This window comes from Panthera onca, chromosome F2 (assembly GCF_046562875.1).
Source record: "Panthera onca isolate mPanOnc1 chromosome F2, mPanOnc1 haplotype 2, whole genome shotgun sequence".
In the NCBI taxonomy this organism is placed as follows: domain Eukaryota; kingdom Metazoa; phylum Chordata; class Mammalia; order Carnivora; family Felidae; genus Panthera; species Panthera onca.
In genome coordinates, this window is record NC_138356.1 from 57,110,249 (window position 1) to 57,136,294 (window position 26,046).

General features: G+C 35.1%; 1 protein-coding gene across 2 annotated transcripts in view; it reads right to left on the bottom strand.

Annotated features, from left to right (window-relative positions):
- The window catches only part of CSMD3 (CUB and Sushi multiple domains 3), a 1,245,616-nt gene that overhangs the window by 35,628 nt on the left and 1,183,942 nt on the right, over positions 1–26,046 (bottom strand). For both annotated transcript variants that reach the window (XM_078441978.2, XM_078441977.2), the window contains 5 exons: positions 21,381–21,557; positions 9,349–9,528; positions 7,106–7,279; positions 2,998–3,171; positions 1,991–2,064 (listed from right to left, as the gene is read on the bottom strand). In XM_078441978.2, the coding sequence (XP_078298104.1) occupies positions 1,991–2,064; positions 2,998–3,171; positions 7,106–7,279; positions 9,349–9,528; positions 21,381–21,557 (779 nt within the window). The remainder of the gene's footprint in view (positions 1–1,990; positions 2,065–2,997; positions 3,172–7,105; positions 7,280–9,348; positions 9,529–21,380; positions 21,558–26,046) is intronic.

Genomic DNA, 26,046 nt, shown 5'->3' on the forward strand with positions numbered 1-26,046 from the left:
ATAATTAGAAAAATGTACCCTTGGCTATAAGGTCAATTTGCAGACAGAAAATCAAAGTAGGCAAACACAGAGTAGTGCAAAACACTGAGTCCTGGTGCCCAGTTCCTAGATTCTGGGCTTGATGGGTCTCGCCTGGATCCCTTTTCTTGGAGTCTTTGGGGGTGCCTTGGGGTCCCTTTCTTAGGGTCTACCTGCACATAACTTATAATGCTTTTAGTCTTAAGCTAGTTCAAAATAGCTTCTGTTAACTTGCAAGCAAGAGTTTTCTCAACCAATAAAGATGGCTTTTCCAGGATTCTATTTGGAACCTACCAATATTTTAATATTAGTGAGAATTATATAAACTTTTAACATTTCCATTGGTTCTATACAGATTTAGTAAATATATTTAAATATGTATAGACACACACACACACACACACACACACACACACACCAGTCACATGCATGTAAGAAAGTTGATGTCCCTAATTTAACATACTCAGTACATCATTTATAATTTTTATAAAGATTAATGTAATTATGTAGAGAGTTTATCATTTTTAAAATCTAGTCTATTCATATTTATCTAAGTAGAATATGATGATCCAATGAATGTTTATTAGCTAAATAATATGACTTCAGGGTTAGGTTAACTTTGGAATAATATTTTTCAATGTTATAATAGAATTCTTACAATGCAGAGTTAATGATTCTATTCATTTCATTAGACTACTATACTAAACTCATTCTTACTCATTTCCATTCTCATTATTTCAAAGGGTATTTATTAGAAAGGACTCCTACTCTTCAAAAAATCACCTGATTTAGTACACAGACACTAACATCAAAATTCTGTATTCGCTCAGGATATTTTCATTGACTTGCTCTGTGATCAAAGCCAAATCAAATTCCTTTCCAGTGTCTTCATCTATATGATGAGGACTAATGCTCTTTAACTAGTTGTCCATTTTTCAGGATTTATTTAGATCAATTGATAAAACCTTTTATAAAGATATGAATCTAAAGTTTTCTAAAAATACCACATAATAGAGACTGGGACACTTTTTTATTACACTTTTATATTATGTAGACAGGCCTGAGGCAAACCAGAAGAATTGGAAATGCTATCAAATCAATGTTCATACTGTGCCTGGACTGTCGATAAATGGAAACTATTTTTAGCAACAAAAATATGGCAACTTTGATGAGTACTTCCTTTAGAAATGAATGTTTTTCAGGTTCCCACTGAGCTTCACACAAAATAGTACAATTTAGAAAACCCCGAAACACAAGGCAATTGGGTAATATGTATATTGGCTATTTCCTTGTGGAGTCACTATGCACTTTGGCTCCTGTTAGGCCCCTGTAATGAAAAACCTGCTGAATCTCTACATAAAATCTAAACTGGAAAAAGAGAAAATAAGAAAGTCAGCCACACAAGACTGGGCAAGCTAAAGAATTCCACTGTAACAAACCAACTATGTGGCTAAATATAGGTTAAATTATTTTCTCAGACATTTCCCATAGCAGTGAAAACACTTAAAAATAGTCAGGTATTATATGCATATTATAAGAGAAACATATTTTAGTCTAATTGCTTTATTAAATAACCACATTTTTATATATTCGTTCTTTAACATCTTTTATCTTTACTTTTCCTCACTCCTCTACATCATCCTTTAGAATTTACTCATTTACCCCCTCACTTATTCTCATTTACCCCTTTCTTATGTACTACTGTCGATTTTTCTTATGCTCACAGCTATCTTCAATGTTTCTTTTATTTTATCCTCATAATCACTTATACTATTTTCTTAAACCATATTTTTCTTCTCCTAATCTCCTTCTACGTTCATGCTTTTTCTGCCATTTACCTTTTTATGTTTATGAATACAGCTATAAGCCTGATGTTTTTCTGTTTGTGCCAACAGGATTATATGTGCATGAATCAAAGAAGCCTTTTGATCTAGTTTTATAATACATAGAAATATTTATTTAAAGTACTCACTTGAAATCCAAATGTATTATTCTGAGACCCGTGCCTTGGGACTCCTGGATTTTCACACGAGGTCCGCGTAGGTTCTAAAATAAAGATTATAAACGTAATATTCCTTTAAAACTTATAATTATATCTATCTATATTCCTCTCATACAAAACAATTTTGAGTGATCTGGGGCTCAATGAAAGGACCAGGGGTAATAATAAAGAGTATAAATCTAATAGCATCTCTCCAGGGACAGAAGTCTGCTAATCTTAAAGAATTCAGGTGCACTGCATTTTACATGAATTTTGCAGTTCTTGAACTTTGAACCCTTCTAACATAAAAGCACTTGACATCCAACTGACTGTGGATAAAAAGTGAAGGAAAAATGAAGGATATGAAAGAAGAGCACATGCATAAAACATTTGTTTAGGGACTTTGCTAAATTATAATCTAGGTAGCATAATATTCCCCTCAAGAAGCAAGAGTTTTTCCAGAAACAGGCTTAGTTATTTTCATTTTTCATGGACACCTATAGGAGATTCAGATATAAAAATGGTAGCACTAGTAGTCTCTAAATTGGCTAGTTTGTATGACAGATTATTTGGTTGGTTTACCAAATGTGGCATTTAATTTAAGATTACAGAAATGTGCTTAAAGCCATTTTGAAATCGGTGTACCTTTTTAAAATTTATGGAGCAAGTTTCGTGTCGTTTGACTAAGATAAATTAACTGTAAAAATGTATACAAAATTTGTATACAAAAATGCTAGTACTTACTTCTATTAATCTGAGAGGTTTTTTTCTTTCTCATTTTACTGATAAACAAGAAATTATTTTGAGTGTATCTTCAGGAAGTTTTAAATGCTAAATATAACATCATATGTTTTAACTGTGTTCATTTTCAACGCCTTCTAATTGCTTCTCTATTTTACACTTATTTTTCATATGTAGTCACCCCTAGTTTATTCAATGTAACTAGTATCCAATAATTCCAAAATTACTAAGAGTAATCAACATTTAATTAATATTACCTATGCAGTGAGGTGACGAGCCACTCCAGGTGCCATCTGCTTGACATATTCTGGTACTCGATCCCACTAATATGAAGGGAGAATTGCAGCTCAAAGAAACCTCTGACTGGTATATGAAACTTTTGCCTTCTCTTTTTCCTTGGGCAGGAATACCAGGGTCACCACAAAATTTTGCTGGAAATGAAAAGAAAATTATAACAAAGATTTAGGATTCATCAGAGCAACAGTTTAGAAAAATGATGACAATAACTGGGATATTGAACTATAGTGACAGGTTATTCACGTTCATGTGCCCCACAGAAATTTTTTTAGCTTCTATGTGATATATATTGAATGTATGGCTCAGCATGATATGTTTAAAAATAGTCTGACTGAGATGTTTTCCACCTAGGAGACCACCTAAGCAACTATAGAATTTTTTGTGTTTTTGTTGTTGTTTTGTATTGACCAGAATCAAACCACATTGTTGTACAAATCGTTTGCAGAGTTGGCGTATACTTCTGAAAAGGCATGTGATTCGCAGATAGTTCTGTCGGAAGGATCCAGTGGTCTAGGCTGTACTCTCCAGATTGTTCTTTCTTTTTATATGCATGTAACAGGTACACTTCTTTGTTCTGCTGTACTCTGTTGAACACTCAGAGGACATATCCCAGTATTTTGTTGTCTTCCTCTTTGAAGCACTGTGGGGGGGTTTTGAGTGTCTTTTAAAGAGTAAAGAAGCCCCGTACAGTCCAAATCTATACAAAACCAAGGAATCTCAAAATTCCACAACAACTATTGAAAATACCATCCTGGCAGAGTTTCTAAACAAATTGAATGGATTATTGTGTCCGTCATATAATTCCCAACAACTAAAAGAACTTATTCTAAGTTTTACGTACTTGGACTTATCAGTCAACAAAATAAGATTCCTTCCCTTGTGGAGTTTATGCATTTGTGAGGGAAGCAAACACAAAAATAAACATAGTAAGTAAAAAAGATAGTATGTGGGAAGGCAGGGAGTCGTCTGTGGAGAAACAGTGTGGAGGAAGGAGATTTGGACCAAGTAATTTGTGGATGTGATGGATGGTGAGAGATAAGGCGTAGGTTTTAAACAAGGTGACCAGGGTGTCTGTCATTGAAGGAAGATTTGGAGGAAACGAAGCAGTCAGCTATACCGATACCCCAAGGGAGAGCATTCCAGCTAGAGGAAACAGTGTTGCCAAAGCCCTATGCTGGAACATGTCTAGCATGTGAAGGAAGCCTAAGGCCAGTTACGCTGGGGCAGAGTGAGCATGCAGAATGGAGGCAAAGATATCACAGGCTTTCAAGTTTTCATTGTAGTAGAAAATACATAACATACATTTTCCATTTTAATGATTTTTAACTGTACTTGGTTTTTAAATTTGCAAATGTAGCACCGAAAGCTTATTTCCTATAAGGCAAACAAACGGTAACATCCAAATATTTTTCAGTATAAACACTCCCTTAAAATGGTGCATTATCCAAACCAAAGATGTTTTTGAGGCTGAACGGGGACCTTTAACTGGGTAGGACATCTACCAGGACAACAGGAATCACCTAGGACACTCCAGGCAAATAGGAATGGATAAATACCCTAAAAACAGAACACTTTAGTTTTAGCTCAGTGTTCAAAGAAAGCTGTTTCCTGAAATTCAAGACTCCAGGAGAAACCTGAATTTTCAAACCTCTTTTTTAGGAACTTCTTTTTTTTTCTTTTTAAAACAGAAGTAAAAGTAATTATTAAATAAATATTCAACAACATAAATTTAGGGGAAATTGTCAGAGTAAAGCAACAGGTAAACATTTGTTTACTGTGCTTTGCTTTAATTTTCAACATTTCCTGGATATTGTGAATCTTTGTGCTAGTTGGCTTCTAAGCACTTCTAGCAATATAGCATCAAATCCTAAAGGCCAGGGTCTTCGTCTTATTAATCTTTGTAACTTTAGCACATGTTGAAGTCAACGGCTATTTCTTCAACGGAGATTACCAGTGAGCTTTTCACCTTAGCAATCATTTCTATTGCCAAGTTATTTCTTAACCTACTTCTGAAGAGTTTGTCTTGCATATTTCTGCTGAGTCATTCATCTCAGAAACTTATCTTTATTCAACAAAAGAGGGAGACACAACCACATAAACTCCTCACTCCTGCTCCCTACCCCCCCCCCCCCCCCGTGTTATTATTCTGTTGTTTTCTATCTGTGGACTTTCATGTACTAAAACCAAACAACCTATTGGTGTCCAGCTTAGAGGCTTAAATCAACACGATTGATTTTCAGAAGGGTTCAGTTCTCAATGACGTAAACTTTAAGATCAAAGGACATACTTTGAGTGAAAATAAAGAGAGAAGACTTTCCCTTCTATAAAGTCCCTATAGTGAATGCGTTTGGCTATCAATGGATAAGAGCATTGTCTCTTTAGTCTACCTCCTCTGAACTGGCATTCATAGTCTTCCAATTAGTAGCAGTGCAACCGTAGGCCATATAACCATGTAGCTGGTGCCTTAAATGATGACACAGTCACACAGTGTCCTTACAATTTGATTCCCCTCTCTAAGCCCAAGTCATTATTAACTAAAATGTCATGAGTAAACATACTTACTAGGAGTTCTGTTATGTGCAGTAGAAATAACATATGTCAAGCAATTTCGACACAGTTAACCCTATTATATTTGGATAGTTATAATTCAATGTCAGTCGTAGGTAGTGCATTATTATTTGCATTTTAAGAGAACTAAAAATAAAATATTCTATCCAAATAACTTCTTGATTGAGATTTTCCCAGTCATATCAAACAAACTTTACTATAAACTCATCTCTGTAAATCTCCTTGTCCTTATCTGTTGTGAGATAGCCATAGAATATCTAGTCTTATTTAGAACACACTGGTCTTTTCTAAGTTGATCCTTAGCATATATCAGAATTTTAAGGGACAATTTGTGTGACATCATGACATCGACCTAGAAGTGTTGGGGATTGTAGGATACGATGAGGTCAGGAGGAAAGAAGAAAAAAAAGCACGTTAGCCTTTAAACAATATGGTTTCCACTGTGAATGAGAGAAGACTGGAGGGTTCCAAGAAGTTTTGTCTCATCAGTTAGATCTGCTTAACTTTCAAGGCTATGAGGATGGGGGTTGAGGGGTGGTGATGCTTTACCTCATGAAGAGAAGGAAGGAGGAAGGGAAGACTAGGAACAGGATAGCACTGGACACCTCAGAATGAACACTGCACATATCACGTACTACAATAATTTGTGTAAAACACAACGCTGAGTTTTATTTTGTCTTGTGATCTTCCAAATTAATTTCAAAGTGACATTTGCTGGAATATATATTGTAAAGTAACCTCTGTAAGAAAATCATAATAATCCCTCATCTCCATGCTTACCCTAATCATTTTATTTTTTTTAATGTTTTTCTTTATTTTTGAGAGAGAGAGAGAGAGAGACAGAGCATGAGCAGGGGAGGAGCAGAGAGAGAGGGAGACACAGAATTCGAAGCAGGATTCAGGCTCTGAGCTGTCAGCACAGAGCCCGACGTGGGTCCCAAACTCACAAACCGTGAGATCATGACCTGAGCCAAAGTCAGACACCCAACCGACTGAGCCACCCAGGTGCCCCTACTCTAGTCATTTTAGATGTATAATCACAATCATTATCATGACAAATACCATCATAAGAACTTGATTTGAATGACCATGTAGAGTGACAAGGATTTACTGTGGAAAGAAATTTGGGAGTAAATGAGAGTGTTCAGTTGAGACAAACTGGACATAAATAAGAATACTTTTCCAGGGGTAGAATTCATCTTAAAGGGACTTTATTTTGAGTAATAACTTTTTTTTTAAATAAATTTGAAAACAAAGTAGTTCAGCCTAATATTTAGAGTCAGAGCAGAAAGAACACAAAAGTTGGATGACAGGAAAAGTAGCTACACTGGTAAATATGATTTTCTATTGAATTTTAATTATACCTTGAAATGAGCTTTAACAAGCTCATTTTTCTTCTAGAAAAACCTGAAAATTTTAAGTAACAGCTGTCCTAAGTGAAGGAGCTCTAAGACAGTGAAAAGAAGGAAATATAATTTCAAATATAGAAATTATACTTACGTAAGCACTGTGGTACTTCCCCACTCCAGGTACCGTTCCCTACACAGGTCAAAACAGCAGGAAAGGATAGTTCATAGCCTGGAGAACAGATGTAGCTAATACTAAAGCCCCAGTCAAAATTTGTTCCTTCCAACCTTCCATTAGAGATCTGGGGAGGAGTTGAGCAGGTAACAGCTGCAATTACATTAAAAGCGATTAGACACAGCTGTTGAAATATCCTGGGTGTAAAAAAAAAAAAATCATTAGAAGAAGCATATGTGCTAATTTAACCTTTTGGAGGACAATATGGTGTGACATGTTTTATTCTCCTAGTAGTAGTAGTCCTGACACATCCCTGGAATTAATCCTTCTAGAATGTGACTATTTCTTGGCAACATAATGGCTACTGGTTGTCAGAGATACTCTTCCAAAATAACAAGCTGCCTGACATCTAAGGGAAGCAAATAGAGGGTGACCATTCAGTATACTGTAAGTGATAAATTATTGGTTTTATATAAGATTATTTTCCAATGACCTTTAGACAGACTGAAGATCTGGGCTGTTTGGCTATATATAGTGTCAACATTATAGCAAAGAATTTGCAAGTAATTCTGTGTCATTTGCAAAAGAAACCTAGATTATGTATCTCATTAAAATATCCAAATGGGTTCTATTAACCATTTAAATTCATATGTTAAAATTTACTGTGGGGCACCTGGGTGGCTCAGTCAGTTAAGCATCCAACTCTTGATTTCAGCTCAGGTCACGATCTCATGGTTCGTGAGTTTGAGCCCCACATCAGGATCTGTGCTGGCGGTGTGGAGCCTGCTTGGGATTCTCTCTCCCTGTCTCTGCCCCTTCCCAACACTCACGTGAGTTCAAGCCCCACGTCAGGCTCAGTGCTGATGGCACCCTTTCTCCTTCTCTCTTCTTTTCTCTCTCTGTGCCCCTCCCCACTTGCTCTCTCTCTCTCTCTGTCTCAAAATAAATGAATAAACTTTTTAAAAACTTTACTGTAGGGTTTTAAAATAAATTATTAAATGTTTAAACATTAATTTTTAAATTTGGGTTTTTTTTTAATGTTTACTTATTTTTGAGAGAGAGAGAGAAAGTGAGAGCACAAGTAGGGGAGGGACAGAGTGGGAGAAAGAGACAAGAGAGGAGCCCAAATTTAGGAGCTTAAATTCTCAAACCATGAGACCATGACCTCAGTCGAAGTCAGAAGCTGAACCTACTGAGCCACCCACGTTTTCCTAAAATTTGTTTTAAGTTGGCTTCAAGCAGAAATGGGTAGGATAATGTGACAGAGGTGAAGGGAAAAAGGGGGGTAACCAATGCAAAATCCAAAAATGAGAAATAACTAGATTTTTATGACTTGCATCATATATGATATTTTTTTTGAGTTATATAACATTCCCATTATCAGATTCAATTAATCATGTATGAAATAACTTCTAAAATATAAAATATTCATATATTTTCAGATGTTAACTGTAGATAGTGATCTGATTCAGAAACAGATAATCAAGAATACACACAAGATAATGTGTGTAATTAAGAAAGATACACATGTTGAATTTATCCTTTTTGTTAAACTGTGAATTCACAGATGTTTAGAAAGACACCTGAATGAGAAATCTCAGTATGATTATGAAACAATAGGAATTGTCTGGCATGACATCTGCAGTATTACATAAGTAATCATAAAAATTGGTAAAAAATTATAAAAAATATTTCCAGCATCAAATACACAGCATTAAAGTAGCAAATGTATGCCTACAGTAACTAAAAGATTGATTATAGATTGCATTCTTTTAAGAAACATGATTCTTTCTTTATGAAAAGTTAGTTTTATAATTCAGTATGATTATTCTCAAGTTATAGAAAGTTTTCCTCCCATCTTTGAATTACTTGGCCCAAGTGGATCATCAAATTAAAATTCTAATTTATTAAAAATGTTTTAAATATTCCCCTCAATATAAATGATGATAGTGAGTGCATATCAGAGAACATGATACTTTTGTTGTTTTGGTTGCATTAAAGTTCATTGTCATTACTCACGATAAGATATAATATCTTTCTTGAAATATCATTTTAAAATCCTATATGTTATTATCTACCTGGTTTTAAAATAAAAACTGCAGCAATTTTTAGTATCAGAAAACAGTGAAATAATAGAAAAACACTTTTTAAACTTAAAATGGCATGTTAAAAAGTAAATACATGGTGGTTATCACTTACAAATATTGGAGAAATTATCCTACCTCTACAAGTTGGCATTATTCCACTCCATGTGCCATTAGTTGTGCAAGTCCTAATTCTGGAACCGTTGAATTCCATTGTGTAGCCTGGCTGGCACATGTAAGAAACATTTTGTCCAACCACATAATCATCTCCATATCTCAGTCCATTGGCTGGTATACCTGGGTCTCCACAACTGATGACTATCAGTATTGGATGAGAAGAGCAGATGGTTAATGTGCCACGTATTTAATGGAGAGAAGTAGTAAGCATATGGCACACTTAATATATATGAAGGAAATTTGGTTACCATATTCATTTTTAATCACAAAACATAAGCATATTTAAGCCACACGCTGGCCACTCTTGATTATGATCGACTCTGCCTATTACAGATTCTATGCATGTGGTTCAGAAACTGCATTTTGGACTCTGAAAAGGCTAGGTTAATGTACTATTATACTGTAAGGAACACTGATTCAGTTAACCTCTTTTAATCTGCATTAGGTGATCAAGTAGAAGTCATCCTATAGAAACAGGATTTCTTTTTAAAAAAAATTTAACATTGATTTATTTTGAGAGAGAGAGAGAGAGAGAGAGCATAAGTGGGGGAGAGGCAGAGAAGGAGGGAGACACAGAATCCAAAGAAGGCTCCAGGTTCTGAGCTGTCAGCACAGAGCCTGACGCAGGGCATAAACCCACAAATTGCGAGATCATGACCTGAGCAGAAGACAGAAGCTTAGCCAACTGAGCCACCCAGGCACCCCTAGAATCAGGATTTCTAATATAATATTTGAAATCTACATATTTCCACATATAGCAATTGGAATCTCTAATTTATCAGGCTGACTGGACTGAGAGCATATGTTCTGCCTAGTGTCACTCAGCTGGATATTATAATAGTTTTTAATTAAAACAATGCTAGATGCAAAAAAATACATCAATGTGAATCTATCACATGCAGGACAGGACACTTGGTTTGTGGCAATGAAACTACCATCGCTAGGGACAGAGAAATCAATTTACCATTTTCACCAACTCACTGCCAACTCAAGTGAAAGAATGACCTCCAAGAAATTGCCACCTCCACTCTGGAAGGCATTCGCTTTCTGGATTTGGGGTGAATGAGAGGCTTGCGTCAAGTTCTTACTAAATACGCCTTGTCGTTGCCAGCCGAGGGAGGGGTAGCTGCTGTCCTACTCTGTGCTAAGACTCTGCAAATATACTCACCCCCTACCTGTTTCATGCTTGCACTCAGGGCCCCACAAAGAGATGGAAGACAATTGCAGTGTAAGCCTCCCTCTGCTGATGATGCTATGGACTGACTGGGGAGAGCACACCAGTGTCCCCCGAGTAGGAGTGGGAATGGGGAGGTCAGGCAAGGCCAGGGGCACAACATGGTAGGGAGCACGTGGCCTATAACCCATCCTAGGAAGACAGGGAGGCAGAGAGGCAGACTGTGCATGAGCAGAGGCTCCAAACCCTCAGCACATACTCCATTGTCCCAATAGACCTCAGTTACAAAGTACAAATTTAAAGTTGAAATTAAGAATTTTAAGGCAGCCATCACAGAGCATTAAACCTCAGCGCAGGACCCTTTTGAGCATGAGGTGATGAAGAAGCATGGGCATAGTGCCTACAGCCCACTAACAAGTCCTTGAAACTGGCAGAGTGACCTCCCTCTAGGAGCTCAGCTGCCTGGATGAGGACACTTTGCTAGGGGTAGAAGGGAATCTTGGTTTAACCTTATACTGACCCCAATCTACTTTAACATATAAAAATTCCTTTGGAAACTTTCTTTACCTCAACTCCCCCAAGATATATGCTGGCAATCATACTCCAAATTTATGGCCCCTGATACACATCTGAAGGGTCTCATGACTGAGGTTTTACTAAACGGTAACAAATGGTGTTTCCCTAGCAACAGCAAGCCCCTCAAGGTCCTGGAAACCTTGTTTCCAAAATACCTTCCAGACATTATCCTTGACCTTCTCCTACCCTGAGGGTACATAATGAGTTACCTGTCATAACTCCAGTGCAGCTCTTCCTGCCCACGTGTACTGTCCCTGTGCTTTAATAAAATCAGCAAAGGTGTCTTCAAGAATTCTTTCTTGGCCATCGACTCTAAACCCAACGACCCCCATCACCCCAAAACCCCATCATGAGGTTCTATCAATTGTATTAGTCCATAAAGCTGGCTCTGTTTACATATATAATATTATCATTTATAATGCCACCCGAAATCTTTCAGAAAGACTAAGACAACAGAGAAAAGACGAAATAATTTGAAATATGATATTTAATAACAAGGCATAACAGAGATTATATATAAGTGACAATGGCGTTTGCTGTTTTGTGGTAGGTGGTTTGAGCTTGATTTGGGCAAGGAATTATCTAAAAGCTTTCTGACAGATAAGAGAAAAAGGAAAATACAAGGTTACACTGTTTCTTTTCTAAAGATTTAAAAAAAAAAACACATGGGGTTACTTGGCTTTTACTATCTTTTCTTTTTTTTTCCCCTTTAAATCTTTTGCTCAGAGATAATTTTGTACTTTCAAAGTTGATTTATTTTTGAGAGACAGAGAGAGACAGAGTGCAAGTGGGGGAGGGGAGAGAGAGAGGGAGACACAGAATCCCAGGCTCTGAGCTGTCAGCACAGAGCCCAACATGGGGCTCAAACTCACAAGAGGTGAGATTATGACCTGAGCGGAAGTTGGAAAGGCTTAAGCACTGAGCCACCCAGGCACCCCAAATCATTTTGTTCATAAAAGGGTAAATAATTTCATCAGGTAAACCGGGGCTATATTCTTTCATTTTTACTTTTAATTAATTCTTCAGCAAAGATTCCCTGATCACCTAATCATTGTCACCAGGATGGGTGACAAGATTAAAGAAGTATTTTGGAGCTCTAGGGTCAAAGACTAAAAGCAGATTAAGGCATGGAAGACCTTAATAGCACTGCGATTACATTGTATTTCTTAATTTGCCATTAAATATTATGAATGTCAAGATTTCTGTCATATTATTCTAATCCACTAAGCCTAAGAAGTTTTAAGACCGTGACTAATGGCATTTAAATTAAAGAACAATGTTCACTGCACTTCACCTGATAATCCTAGGAGCCCTGGGGACAGTTTGCTAAATCACACCCAGTGAGAGTTTCTGTCTGATCCTACTAAGAGTTTTGCATATATAGGATACTTTTTGTTCTTTTAATAATTGTACAGGAAACGATTTTTAAAATTATGCAACTGAGTTGAATAGGAAATCAAATCCTGGTTATTTACCAGGAATATCATTTCAAAATTTCAGTTTTGTTTCAAAATTTACAACTATATAAAAGTGAGTATAAGCCTTTGATTTATTTTGTTTCCTTTTACCATCTGGGTGTGTATGTATACATACATATATAGGTGTGTGTGTGTGTGTGTGTGTGTGTGTGTGTGTATGTGTATATATATGTATATATATGTGTATATATATGTATATATGTGTATATATATATATATATGTGCGTATATATGTATGTATACACACACACACACACACACACACACACACACACACACACACCCCTAAATTTTAAACCTACATTCCAATTAAGAAGTGGGGCATTAAAGAGCACACATATATGCTGTTGTTATTTTCTAGGTAGCACTTCACAGATTGAAATAGAAGCCTGGCAAGAAAGAACAGCTAACCTGGTCCTAAGGCCCACAAGCTGAGGTACAGCTACTGAAAGAGAGGACAGAGGACTTATTTTACAAAGAGGCACCAAGAAAGAGTTTGCATATGTGGCAGCCTCATGAAGGAAATGCCTGACAACAAGGGCTTCACAAGGAATTGTTGGTGGCTTTCTAGTGAAGCAAAGGCCCATCAAAGAGGCAGTTTCCAATAGCAACAGTCTTTTCATTTGCCACTAGTTTGTTTCTAGCAACAAAAAAGAGGCTTTTGGTCTTTCCAGGCAAAGCCTTAGAATAGTGGCTATGTGGGGCTTTGCCCTAAAATTCAAAGACATCAGTTCATGACAATGGGATGCTGGGCTTTCTTTCAAGAAAAATCTCTTCAAAAGTCACCAAATCCCCTAAGCACACGGGGCACATGTACCCATGATGAGGGGGCATAAGGCAAGCTGAGGGCAAAGCACATGCTGGCAATGCCTGCCCCCCCGCCGCAAGTGGGATATGTGTGGCATTCCTCAGACATTCCTGACTGCCCTAAAGCTAAGAGGAGAAATCAAATGGTTACCTGATAGAAATCACAGTCAAGGAGGACATGAGTCTCCATCAGTTTACAAACATCTTGGTAAATGACAAGAAAAAGGCAATCTTATCAATAGCCTAATCTCCAGAAACATACAGACTCAGTTTCCTGGTGTCCCAATATCACCCTCCCCTCCACAGTGATGTGAGGAACAAAGGCAAGAAAGGGAGGTAAAATTAAATTTCTTTATAACCTGCAGCCCACTGACAAATATCAAGGCAAATACAGAATATAACATTTTTCCAGGAGCCCCCTACTATCTTAATGTTAATGCCTTCCTAGAGGGGAAAACAACCTTAGCTTGACAACAGTAAGGCCTCAGGTAACTTAGAAGTCCTCTTTAGCATACGAAAGTCCTTCTAGAGGCCTCCCTTTTGCCTTTCCCTTCCCAACTCCATGATATGTAACCAGTTACTCCACAACCCCGTGCAGCAATTCCCGCTCACGGGTCCTGTCCCATGTGCTTTAATAAAATCACCCTTTACACCGAGGACATCTCAAGAATTCTTTCTTGGCTGTCATCTCTGGACCTCCACCACTCCAAAACCACAACACACACACACACACACACACACACACACACACACACACACACCAATAACTTCATGAAGACAATTATTTTGTCTATTTTCTACATTGTTGTATTTTCAGGGCCTAGTCTAGTATATAACTTATTAAAAAAAGATTAAGTAAATATTTTTTAAAGAATAAATATGTGAATGATATGTAAGAAATGATTAGATCAAATTCTCAAAAAAATACAATGTTTTAAAGGTTTGAATTGGCTTTTGTGGGAGGATTTTTTTCTCATTAGTTTCTATCATGTAATTGAGGCCCACTTGGCATCATTTATGATAAATCTAAGTAGATGATATCTATGCTAAAAGTAAAACAATTGCGATGATTCTAGTCTGTGCCACTTCAAAGCTACTTTCTCTTTTAACTTCCTAAGTGAGAAATAGACATACGTATTTTTAAATAACTTAGGATCACATTAATCACACTTATATTCCCTTTCATGGATATACATAAAATATAATTTGTGTAACCAAACCCTTTATGGTTGAGTTATGTTACTCCTTTTCTTTTTTAATTTTGTTTTCAATGTTTATTTATTTTTGAGAGACAGAGCATGAGTGGGGGAGGGACAGAAGGAGAGGGAGACACAGAATCCGAAGCAGACTCCAGGCTCTGAGCTGTCGGCGCAGAGCCTGACATGGGGCTTGAACCCACGAACCGTGAGATCATGACCTGAGCTGAAGTTGGACACTTAACCTACTGAGCCCCGTGTCACTGTTTTTCTATTAGAGACAATGCAGCAATGGACAATATTGCTCAGGCACGTACTGTTCCAGGTCTCAAGCCAAGAAAAAATTCTACCATAGCAGAATGAAGTTCCAGAAAGGTGGTCATTTCTCTGATAACGCTTCTGATTTTATATAATCTCCCAATTGAAACATTGGTTTCCTTTTTAGATCTCAGTGGTAGATTTTCTCAACTTCAAGCTCAGCATTATTGATATTCAGTACCAACTAATTCTTTATTGTAGGGGGTTGCTTTATGCTTTGAGAATGTTTAGCATTGACCTCTCCCTGCTAGATACTAACAGTGTACTTCATTCACCTGCACTATGACAGCCGAAAAATATCTCCAGACATTGCCAAATATGCCCTGGGAAGCAAAATCACCCATGTTGAGAACCACTATACTCAGAGATAGTTCTCTCTCCTTGAGATTTAGATGACTTTTTAGCTTCACTTTATGCAGTTTGATGCTGAGATATCTCCTCCAGTTTTCTCCTATGTGAGAGTAGCCTCATATCCCTGACCGTTCTCTACCAAAGGAAAAAAAAAAAAAAAAAAAGCAAAATCTTTGAGAGTTCTGTTTAGTAACAAAGATACAGTAAGGACCATTTCTGCCCTGGTTATTTGGAACAAAAGCCTCAGGTTCATTTATCACTGGATCTGATTGAGTATGCTGTCCTTGGCCCAAACGACAAGACCTGCCAAATACAGGACATTAATCATTTTGGAAGGAGTCTTAGTGGGTTAAAAAAATTCCAAGAAACAATTGACTTTATTTCTTCTTAGCACGTAAAGCCAATCCTTACTTTACTTGACAAGCCCTGTCCTGGTGCAGATTGTATCTTCTTCCCAAAATATTATGTGCACTGTGGGCTTTAGGTATCAAAGGTGGCTCTGTAAGGATCCTGTTTCATTTTTTAATGAGTATTTGCTTGTGCTTAGTTTTTAGCTCTTTTTTTAGGTGTATTTATTTATTTTGAGAGAGAGAGTATATTTACATGTGAGCAAGGGAGGGGCAGAGAGAGAAGGAGAGAGAGAATCCCAAAGCAGGCTCCACACTGTCAGTGCAGAGTCCGATGAGGGGCTCAAACTCACGAACCGTTAGATCATGACCTGTGTCAAAATCAAGGGTTGGACACTTAACTGACTGAGCCACCCAGTCGCCCAGTTTTTAGCTTTTTTCTTTCATTTTGAACATCACAGAAAAGAACATCATCAAATTTTATAATCATAGTACTTTTATAAGCTTCTTAGTATTATGGCAAATATTCTTTTCCTTTCAGCTTGGTTTAGTTTCATGGATGTTTCTTAACATAATTCCTCTGCAAAAGTGTGCATGATATTTAGATGCATGACCTTGATCTCATGATATATTCTTTTACCTACCCAAGACAAAACTAGTTATTTGGGGGAAGTTTCACACTCCAGAACTGGTAGTAGGTTCTGGATAAGTACCTGTCTGGAGAAGACGGAAGAGTTCTTTTCATGAGGCATGATTTTAGAGAAAGATTAATTAAATATGTAATTTCTCAATTCACTTATAATCTTAAGCAGGCTGAATATTAGCAGGTATTAGGAGAATTTTTGTAAGGGAAATTTTACCTCTTTACTACATTTCTACTCTGGTTAGATGTGAAAGAGGCAGTGTGGGGACATTACCATTATTATTAAATTACGTTTATTCCAAAAGTGTTTCCAAAAATCATTAAAATGAACAAAGCAAATCTATCCATGTGATTGGACTGTGGTTCTTTTAAGGACAGAAAAGGAGTGTGTGTGTGTGTGTGTGTGTGTGTGTGTGTGTGTGTGTGTATTAGCCAATCAAGCAAATGAAAGGTACATATGCAAATCACCATGGTGGAAAATTCTCAAAGGGCGAAAGTGCTTGGAATATCAATGCTTCTTCACAGACCTATGAAATATTAGAGCCCACAGACCTTACTTACTGGACTTTGTATTCTCAGTTCCTGGGAAAGTACCTCAATATAATAGGCTTTGTATAAATTATTTTTTATTAACTGAATCCATAAGTAGTCCAATTACCGTACATAGCCACAATTCTGCATTTTTAGATAAAATATATCCTGCTGTAAGTTAAAAAATAAAATTATATTTTAAAAATTAGATCACTACCCTGATTTTTACTACATAGGAGGAACTAGTTTCCTAAGGATAACAAGCTCAGGAAAAAAAACCACTCAGAGTGACCAAAATTTTATTTTAAAAAAGGTAGAAAAAAATCCAAATAGAATTGAATTCTTTTCACTTTACTTTCACCACATCATTGTAAATGGATAATTCATTCACCTATATTTTAAGGGTTTTATTAATTTCTTCAAGGGACCCTATTAATTATTTTATGTTTGAATCATCCTATATTGAAACATTTATCCTATCATCTGTCTTGTTGATTTTATATCTTTCAGCTGATATTGTTCCAATTCTAGCAAATCCACTTTGCCAATGATTATGTATGTGATTCAACAGTAGCCTGATTCATTTCCTTTGACTCAACTCATCAAAATATTTCATCTCTTGCAAGATTTGCAGATTTATTATTTATATATATTTGTACTGTATGTTTGGACATTCATCTTGAGACACACAACAAAATTATTGACAAGGTAAATAGAGGAAATTGTGATTTTAAGCAGAAAGTAACATTGAAAAAAACAAATCTTACAAGTAGTCAACTCATTAAGAAATAATATGCTCCTGTAGAACTCAAAATGGTAAGTGCAGAGGAATTGAAAAAAAAATAGAGAATAGGCCATAAATTAATGAAACAATTCCATATGCATTCTAAGTAATGTCTTATATTTATACTATGCAAATATGCTTGACTACTCTAGTGAAGATAGAAAATAAAGTGAAAAAAAGGAGGAAAAATACAAAAGGAGAGAATGAAGTGAACCTGAGAAAATTGCTTCTTGAGTCAAATAGATTTGATTTTAAATCTTAGATCCTGCATATGATGGCTGTGTTACCATGAGGAATACAGCTGTGTTTTCTCTGTAAGATACCATATCTTCAAATGTGAAATAGAAGGGATAATAGTATATATCTCATAGATTTGTTATTAGAAATAAAGGAGAGGATTTGTATAAAAGCACTTAGCACAAATCCTAACCACTGGCAAACACTCAATAACAGATATTATTCTTTATGAGTAAAAACAATAACCATTTGGGGAAAGAAAGGAAGGTTTTGTTTTGTTTAGGTGGGTTTGCCAAGAAATGCTGCCAGTGCTTTGGTTTGGAAATTTAATTCAGGCACTTTAAATTTTCCTCATATGTAACTTAATTCATTTCAAATTTATATTTAAGTATTGTGTATATGTGCTAAAAAATGATGTCTACAAAAGGCAATTATAAAAAAGGCAATTATATTAAATCAAAATTTATTAAAATATTTATTTGAATTTAACCTTTCTGATATGTATGTATGTACATACATACATATGTATACACATATGTGTGTGTGTATATTTATATATAAAATAATTGAATTTAATGGAAAATTCCATCCATGTGTGTGGCAGAAATAACTGTTTAGCAGTGAACTCTGACAATAGACAATAAGTCAGTTAAATGATTTGGTGCCTCAGTTTCCTGATCTACACATGCAAGTCTATGATGCAATCTCTTCCAGATACAAAATTACGTGGTTCTATCAATCATACATTTAAATTAACTTCCACTGTAAATTAATGACATGAAATCTGAGACAGTTGCTTTAATTCAGTTTTATTACCACATATAAGTATTATCAGTATGTTAGATTCTTTATAGAAGCTTAGCCTATTTTAATTTCCACTGAAACCTCTCTCTGTGCTCCTTTTTTAGGGATATTTTTCTTTTTGCTTTTGGTTTGGATTGCTACTGGGATGTTGGCACTCTTTGGCCTATAAAGTAAGTCAACTGTTACAAATTCTGTTTTTAATTTAATAGCAATTCATCATTTAAAAGCTAGTGCTTGAAATACCTTATTTAACACATTTCTCCTTGAAGAACTGACATAAGGAAAGAAACTTTCATCATATTTTTGATATACTATTTGTAACCAATCTGTCTTGAATTAGGTGATTTTTAATTTGATTTAAAAATTTAAAGAAAAATGAAAATGATCCAATTAGGCGCAATTTTCGGTCTCAAAAATTGGGATATGTTTATTTATCCTTACTAAAATTGGAAAACAACTTAAATAAGAGACTTAGGTATTTATCTATGATGAAATTAAATTGTTATTCATTGTGCGGAAAACAAAAGATGTGTTACTCAACAGATTTCCTTTACTGTGAATATACTCATTATTTCATCTTTTTGATAACTGTATATTAAACACATACTATCTTCCAGAAACTATGTGCCATGTTATCTGCAAAATTACAAGTCCTTTCTGCAAACATTTTAAAATGGAGTGAAATGGTAAGTTCTGCATACTAATAGTTAAAACGAAAATTAGATATTTCAGTTAGTGAACAACTGAGTACTTAATCACTCACATATTAGGTTCTGTGCTCCACTCTAGAAAGGCACTGAGATAAACAGACCTGGTTACTACTGCCCTATAAAGTTAACTGTTCAGCTTTAAAAGTAATTTCCATTAGAAAAAAAAAAGTTATACACCATGAAGAGATCACTTCTAGCTAAAAGGGATATGAGGAAGTGTCTTGAGAAGGCTTTGGCAAATGTGTCCTTTGAACTGATATTTAAATTTTTTTCTTAACGTTTGTATTTATTTTTGAGACGGAGAGAGACAGAGCATGAATGGGGGAGGGTCAGAGAGAGAGGGAGACACAGACTCTGAAACAGACTCCAGCCTCTGAGCTGCCAGCACAGATCCCAACACGGGGCTTGAACTCACAGACCGCGAGATCATGACCTGAGCCAAAGTCGGACGCTTAACCGACTGAGCCACCAGGCCCCCCCCATTTGAGCTGATATTTAAAAGACACCAGGGTACAGTTCTAAAGACTCAAATGGGGTAATATAGTATGGAAATAGTAAATCATATTTGTTAATTGTTATATTTTTCAGTATCACAAAAAATGAGACTTTTTCAAGGTAAACAGAAGGATTTCTTTCCTTCAAAGTGGAGAAATCAGAGGGAATGTATTTTTATTTTCCATTTGAAACAACCAGAAGAAAAGAAAACACACACACACACACACACACACACACACACACACACACACACGAAACAAAAACCAGGTTTCATCAGGCAGGAAAGCACAGAAGCACCGTGATCCTTGAGAGACAGAAAACAAAGGAGATGAGTCCTATGATTGCCTTTAGAGTAGAACTGCCTTCAGAGAAGAACTTCCAGGCTTTGGCACAGAGGGGAGGACCCCAGGCAGACTCCCTGTGTTGAAGAGATGGATCTAAGAGCCCGGAGAGAGCAAAATGGATAGAGTTTGTGAGACAGAGTACCGGAAAGGACAGGCACAGAAAGAAAGAGAGATGTAGGAAGAGAACTCCCTGAGTATTCAGCAAAATACTGATGAGTCTGTGAGGACCTGCCCAAGGGCAGGTAAAGAATTATCCAAAAGATTAGATGTAACAATGCCTGGGGCTGACATAGGGTCAGGGATATTACTTTTTACTGACTCGAACGAACAACTGGAAAATGTTTTGCTATTATAGATGTGGCTAATGTGTTCTATTCGGTGGTCATTTCAATAGTCTCCTAGCCATAGTCTCCCTTCACCTTTGAAGAGACACTATACACACAAGGCACCTCAACAGCCCTGTCACTGCACACACAATCTCTGTAGGCAAGATAGTAACTACAAGCAACTGTCTCCTATCACAGGAGGTCATGACATGGCTTTGATGGCATCCTCCTCTGGGATGATTCATCTGAGCCAGTCATTCAGGAAATGCAAATACTCACAAAAGAGCTACACTTTTAAAGGGAAGGGAATGGGTCATTGGCCCACACACAGTATAAAGCCTGTCTCCTCAGTTAGATTTCTGCGAATTATTAGGTCAGTCCAGGGCTGCTCCACAACTGACACTGTCGAGAGCAACTACTGACCTTCGCAACCCTATGTTTGACAAAAGCCCGATAGCTTTTTGAGCCCCAGAAACAACATGTTCTTCATTTAGAAATTTTAAAACCAAGCCAGTTATTGATGTGCATTAACGGACAAAATAAAATTGCTTCCTTTGTATATTTAATCTCAATTACAGCTGATAATTCATCACTATCCTTAAAGAACGGTTAAATTATAATTAACAGCACTGATGTTCTGTGATTCCTCTTTCCTCTGCCAGTGTAGTACCTTGGTAAGCCAACTGATACTTAAAGCCACTGGTGCACATTCTAACTATTACACTACTACCCCCTTTTACTCTGGAAGACAAATACCAATATTCACAACCTGGCATGGTTTGATTAAATACAAAACACGCACATACACATTTATATCCTCAAATATGTTTCACATAACTAGTGATAGTTTAAACTAATGAGAAGAAACTTACTTGTACAGTTAGGCAAGCTTCCAGACCATGTTCCATTGGCTGTGCACTGTCTAACTGAAGGTCCAGAAAGGATATATCCCTCCATACAAGAATAAATAACTGAACTGGAAAACGTTGTGCCATCAATCCGAAAGACTTTTCCATTGGCTGTTGTTCCTGGGTTGCCACACTGTATGGCTATAAAACAAAACAGGTAAGAGTGGATGTAAAAGTGTTTTAGAATTCCTCTCACAAAAAGGTAATGACTAAATGATTCTTTCAAATTATCCAAAGGAGCTACAAAAGTTTCTAAAAGAAGCATTGGATTATCTTTTATAAATAGTTGAAATTCAAGATGAATTTATATTGACTCTATTAGTTTAACTACTGGGATGCAAATCACGGCTACTTTTTGAAGACTTTTTTTAGTGCCTTTGGTAGAAACATTACACAGTAAAGTAATTACTTGAGAGTACTGCCTTTGGGTACTACAAAATCTTTCAAAGAAGGATTAGAAGAGTCGGTCTAAAAAACAACTCATGTAAAACTGGAATAGATGTAACAACAAGATGTGACAGATTTATTTTAATTGTACTAAGAGGATAGATATAAAATGAACAATTTAAGTCTTATAAACATCCATGTATATTTTTATTTATGTAAGTATATAAATGATTTGCATTAAAACTTTATTATCTCTATTTCTGGGCTAAGGTGTACAAAACAATAAATTGAATAAAAACAAAGTAAATTCTATGAATGTGTGGCATTAAGTTTGCAACATATCCTAAATAAGAATCACAAACACAAATGCCTTATATAATTAGATATTCTGTATTATTTTTAACTATTGGTCATTAATGCCATAAGTGAATTTTTAAAATCTCTTAAAAGCAAGCCTATGTTAGACATAATACTAAATTTTGCTGTAATATAAGAGGGTATTTTAGTACTTTATAGTTTAAGGTTATCTTTATGAATATGAAATGTAATTATACTTTTAGAAGTACCATCTAAATCACTTGTTGCATCTCAAATATTTAATTTTGCCATTCCTTTGTAATAGTACTGTATGTTTGTGTATGTGTATGTAGATAGGAAACTTACACATTTCATACATAATACAACAATGTCATACTCCAAATAATATTTCCAGCAGAACATATGATACAGTAAATATTTTTATGTGCTGTCAAGAGTAATTATCCTCTTCTATATTCATTAGTACCTGCCTAAGATAATAATCTGGTCATATCTATCCGTTATGTATCATGCCCCATAGCCTTGACACAACACAAGAAAGATTCGAAAAACATTATCCTTGTTTTAAGATGTCATGTAGTTTGCATGTTGTAATAAGGACCCAGGTTCAGTCTATCTCTTGCACAATAAAAATCAAGAACTTCTCTAGTCAGGGTGGTTTCCAGGTACAGAGAAATCACACTATTACTCCTGTTCTCTGGTCTCTAATTCCTCCCCCTCAATACATACATTTCTCTTACTCAGAATGTTATCTGAATTACACAAGTAAAATTAACTTAAAATGAAAGGAGGTAAGTGCAAATCTATCATGCGTGAAAGCTGAAAGCTTTCTGGACACAGCAAGAGCAGCGATAACAACTTTCCCTCTATAATACTAACATTCAGGGAAAGTGGGAGTTGATTGTTATCTGTGAACATAGCTCCATTTATGTTTACTACTAGCTGACAAAGCCATTTCTCCTAGAGTCATTTCTCAGCTGTCAATTGACCTAATCTAATACAAATGATGGTTAACATTCATTGAGCACTTACTATGTGACGGCCACAACTTTTTCAATATTAATTAATATCACAAAAACTCTGAGTTGATATTAACATCATTACCATTCCCTGGTAAGAAAATGAGGCACACAAGGATTAAGTAACTTGCCCACGGTCTAACAACTAGTTAATGGCAGATTTTCAACTAGCACAAATTCATAAGCATGATTCTGATAGTGTATAATGAGAGTATTGGATTTTATTTAGACTAGTAAATGAAAGGCTTAAACATGATATATTTTTGCCAGTTGGTTATTTTTGTGTGTCAGATACATTATATGAATCATATTTTATGTTTACCCTTTTTTGTTACTAGAGATAATTTTTAAAATTACTGTACCTTTTTTGTCACTTTTTATCAAGGTGATAGCTATTTATGAAAAGTCAAAAAATAAATGAAAGTATAAAGATGAAATTAAAGGTAATGTATAAATCCACCAAGAGATAGCACTTGGTAAAATATTTATATATACTTATATTAATACGTATATGCAAATATATATAAATGGATATATATTCATCATGATGTTTATTTCAGGCACTGTGCTAAGCACAAAGTACACAGGAGTAAAATAATACCCTTTTAAAAGATAGAAATATGTTATTTTGTAATCTTATTTTTCTTACTCAACATTATAATTAGGGCATCCTTCTTTCATAAAGTTTAGTAACTGGATAGTTTTCTATTATATGTATATTCATGACTTACCTAACCAATCTCCTATTGACCTACATGAAATTAATTTAGTTTTATTTCTTTATCATATAATACAGTTTAACATACTCTAGCTTATGTATACAACTGTGTACATAGGTCCCGTTTTTTAAGTTTTTATTTAAATTCCAATTAATTAACATACAACGTAATATGAGCTTCTGGTGTACAATTTGTTGTTTCAACACTTTCATACAACTCTCAGTGCTCATCACAAGAAGAACGCTGCTTAATCTGTCACCTCATCCACTGCCCCTCTGGTAACCATGAGTTTGTTTTCCATTGTTAAGAGTCTGTTTCTTGATTTTCTGCTCTCTCGTTTTCCCCTATGATCCTTTGTTTTGTTTCTTAAATTCCACATGAGTGAAATCATATGGTATTTTTAAGATAAATTTCTGGAAGTGGAATTTCTCAATAATTTTTATTTTTGAAAAATGTTTTTACTTTTTTGAAGTATATATAGAGTTACCCAAGATGTTATAACAATGCACTTGTATCAATGGTGTAAAAAAATTTTGCTTGTTTTCACACGTTCTCTGCAACATCAGACACCATCATTTTTAAAATCCTTGTCAGTTTATCAAAATGCTATGTTCTTTAAATTTGTATTTTCTATTTATTAAATTATTTTAAAACTTCTGATATTTTTATTTTCATGTGTTTTATTCATCACATCCATACATCCTATGAAAGCTTTTATATTTTACTGTTACTAAAGTAATATAATGTTACAAAACATTTGGAATAAAGAGAATAAAATCCTCCAAATTTCACCACTCTGTCCTGTTATCATTTTTGTGTACTGCCTTTTATTCTTTGTTTTAAATAAATATCATTTCCCATGAATTTTACTAGAGTGCCTAATTCTGAATCTTAATTTTTAACAGTTTTACATGAAATTTACATGAGAAATTTACATTTTCTCATGGCCTTTATTCTAATATTTTATTGATGATATACTGTTACACCATGTAAACATAGAATTGCTTATGTAATATTTTTCCAACTGCTGTCTAATTATTTTCAATTGTTGCTGGTCATAACCAATTAGAAATATAAAATTGCATCATCACAATTGTGTGTTTTCTTTAATATTTTTATTTTCTTAGGAAAAAATCCTCAAAAGTGAAGTTAATAAATCAAAGCTATATATATTCTATGAATAAATATGTATTTTGTCAAATTATCCTATCCTAAAATATTATGACAAAAAAACCTCCAGAAATGTTTTCAAGTTCTAGTTTTGTTGTACATACACTAGAATTTCATTTTTAAACAGGTGAAAAATGATGCTTTGATGATCAATTCTAATTTTCTGACAAGTAGTTATGTAGAATTTTTTTCTATAGGTTACAATATTGTTTTTTGGCTCCTCTGTGTTTTCTGTTCATTCCTTCTGTCTACTCATCTACTAGAATGCTTTTCTAAATGATTTGTATGAACTCCATCCATGAGAAAAATGTTAATTCTGTTATATTTTCTCTAACTCCTCGTTCTGTTTTATCCATAATGTACATACTAACAAAACAAAGTCAGCACTACACATGTCATCTAAAAACTATTTTGTAGTTCAGCCGAACAAAAGGATCACCCATGTACAATATATTTATAGAGATTTTTCCTTTGGAAAATAAGTTTGAGGAGTCATTAAAGATCTTAGTCTTACTTATTGTCTTTTGCTCAGCAATATTGTTTCTCAATTTGTTTCCCTTATAATAGCAACTGAGCTGCAAGTCTCTTAATTAAGATTAAATTTGGTAATGTTAAAAAAAGATAACTATCCTTCTTTCCTAGAATGCGGACACTAATTTTAAACATCGTCAAAGGATTTTGAAATATAATCAAACAGGAAACTGTCAAGAAGGTTCTATTGGGACTTATTTTCTATTTATAAAACCTGTTACATTCGGTAAAACATCAAGTACATTTCATAATTACCTTTGCAAGTTTAGCTTTTGCACTAAAGTCATCTCAAAAAGAACAGTTTAAATTATATGGATAATTTTTCAGCGAAACTTCATTTTCTAGCCAATCTGTAAAGAGTTAATTATGTTAACTCTGAGTCAGTCAGAATGATTAACAATTTTACTTAAACACCAAAATTTTTAAGGATTCAAGCTATCAACAACTGTACTCTATACATAAAAATTTCATTTATAATTAGGCATC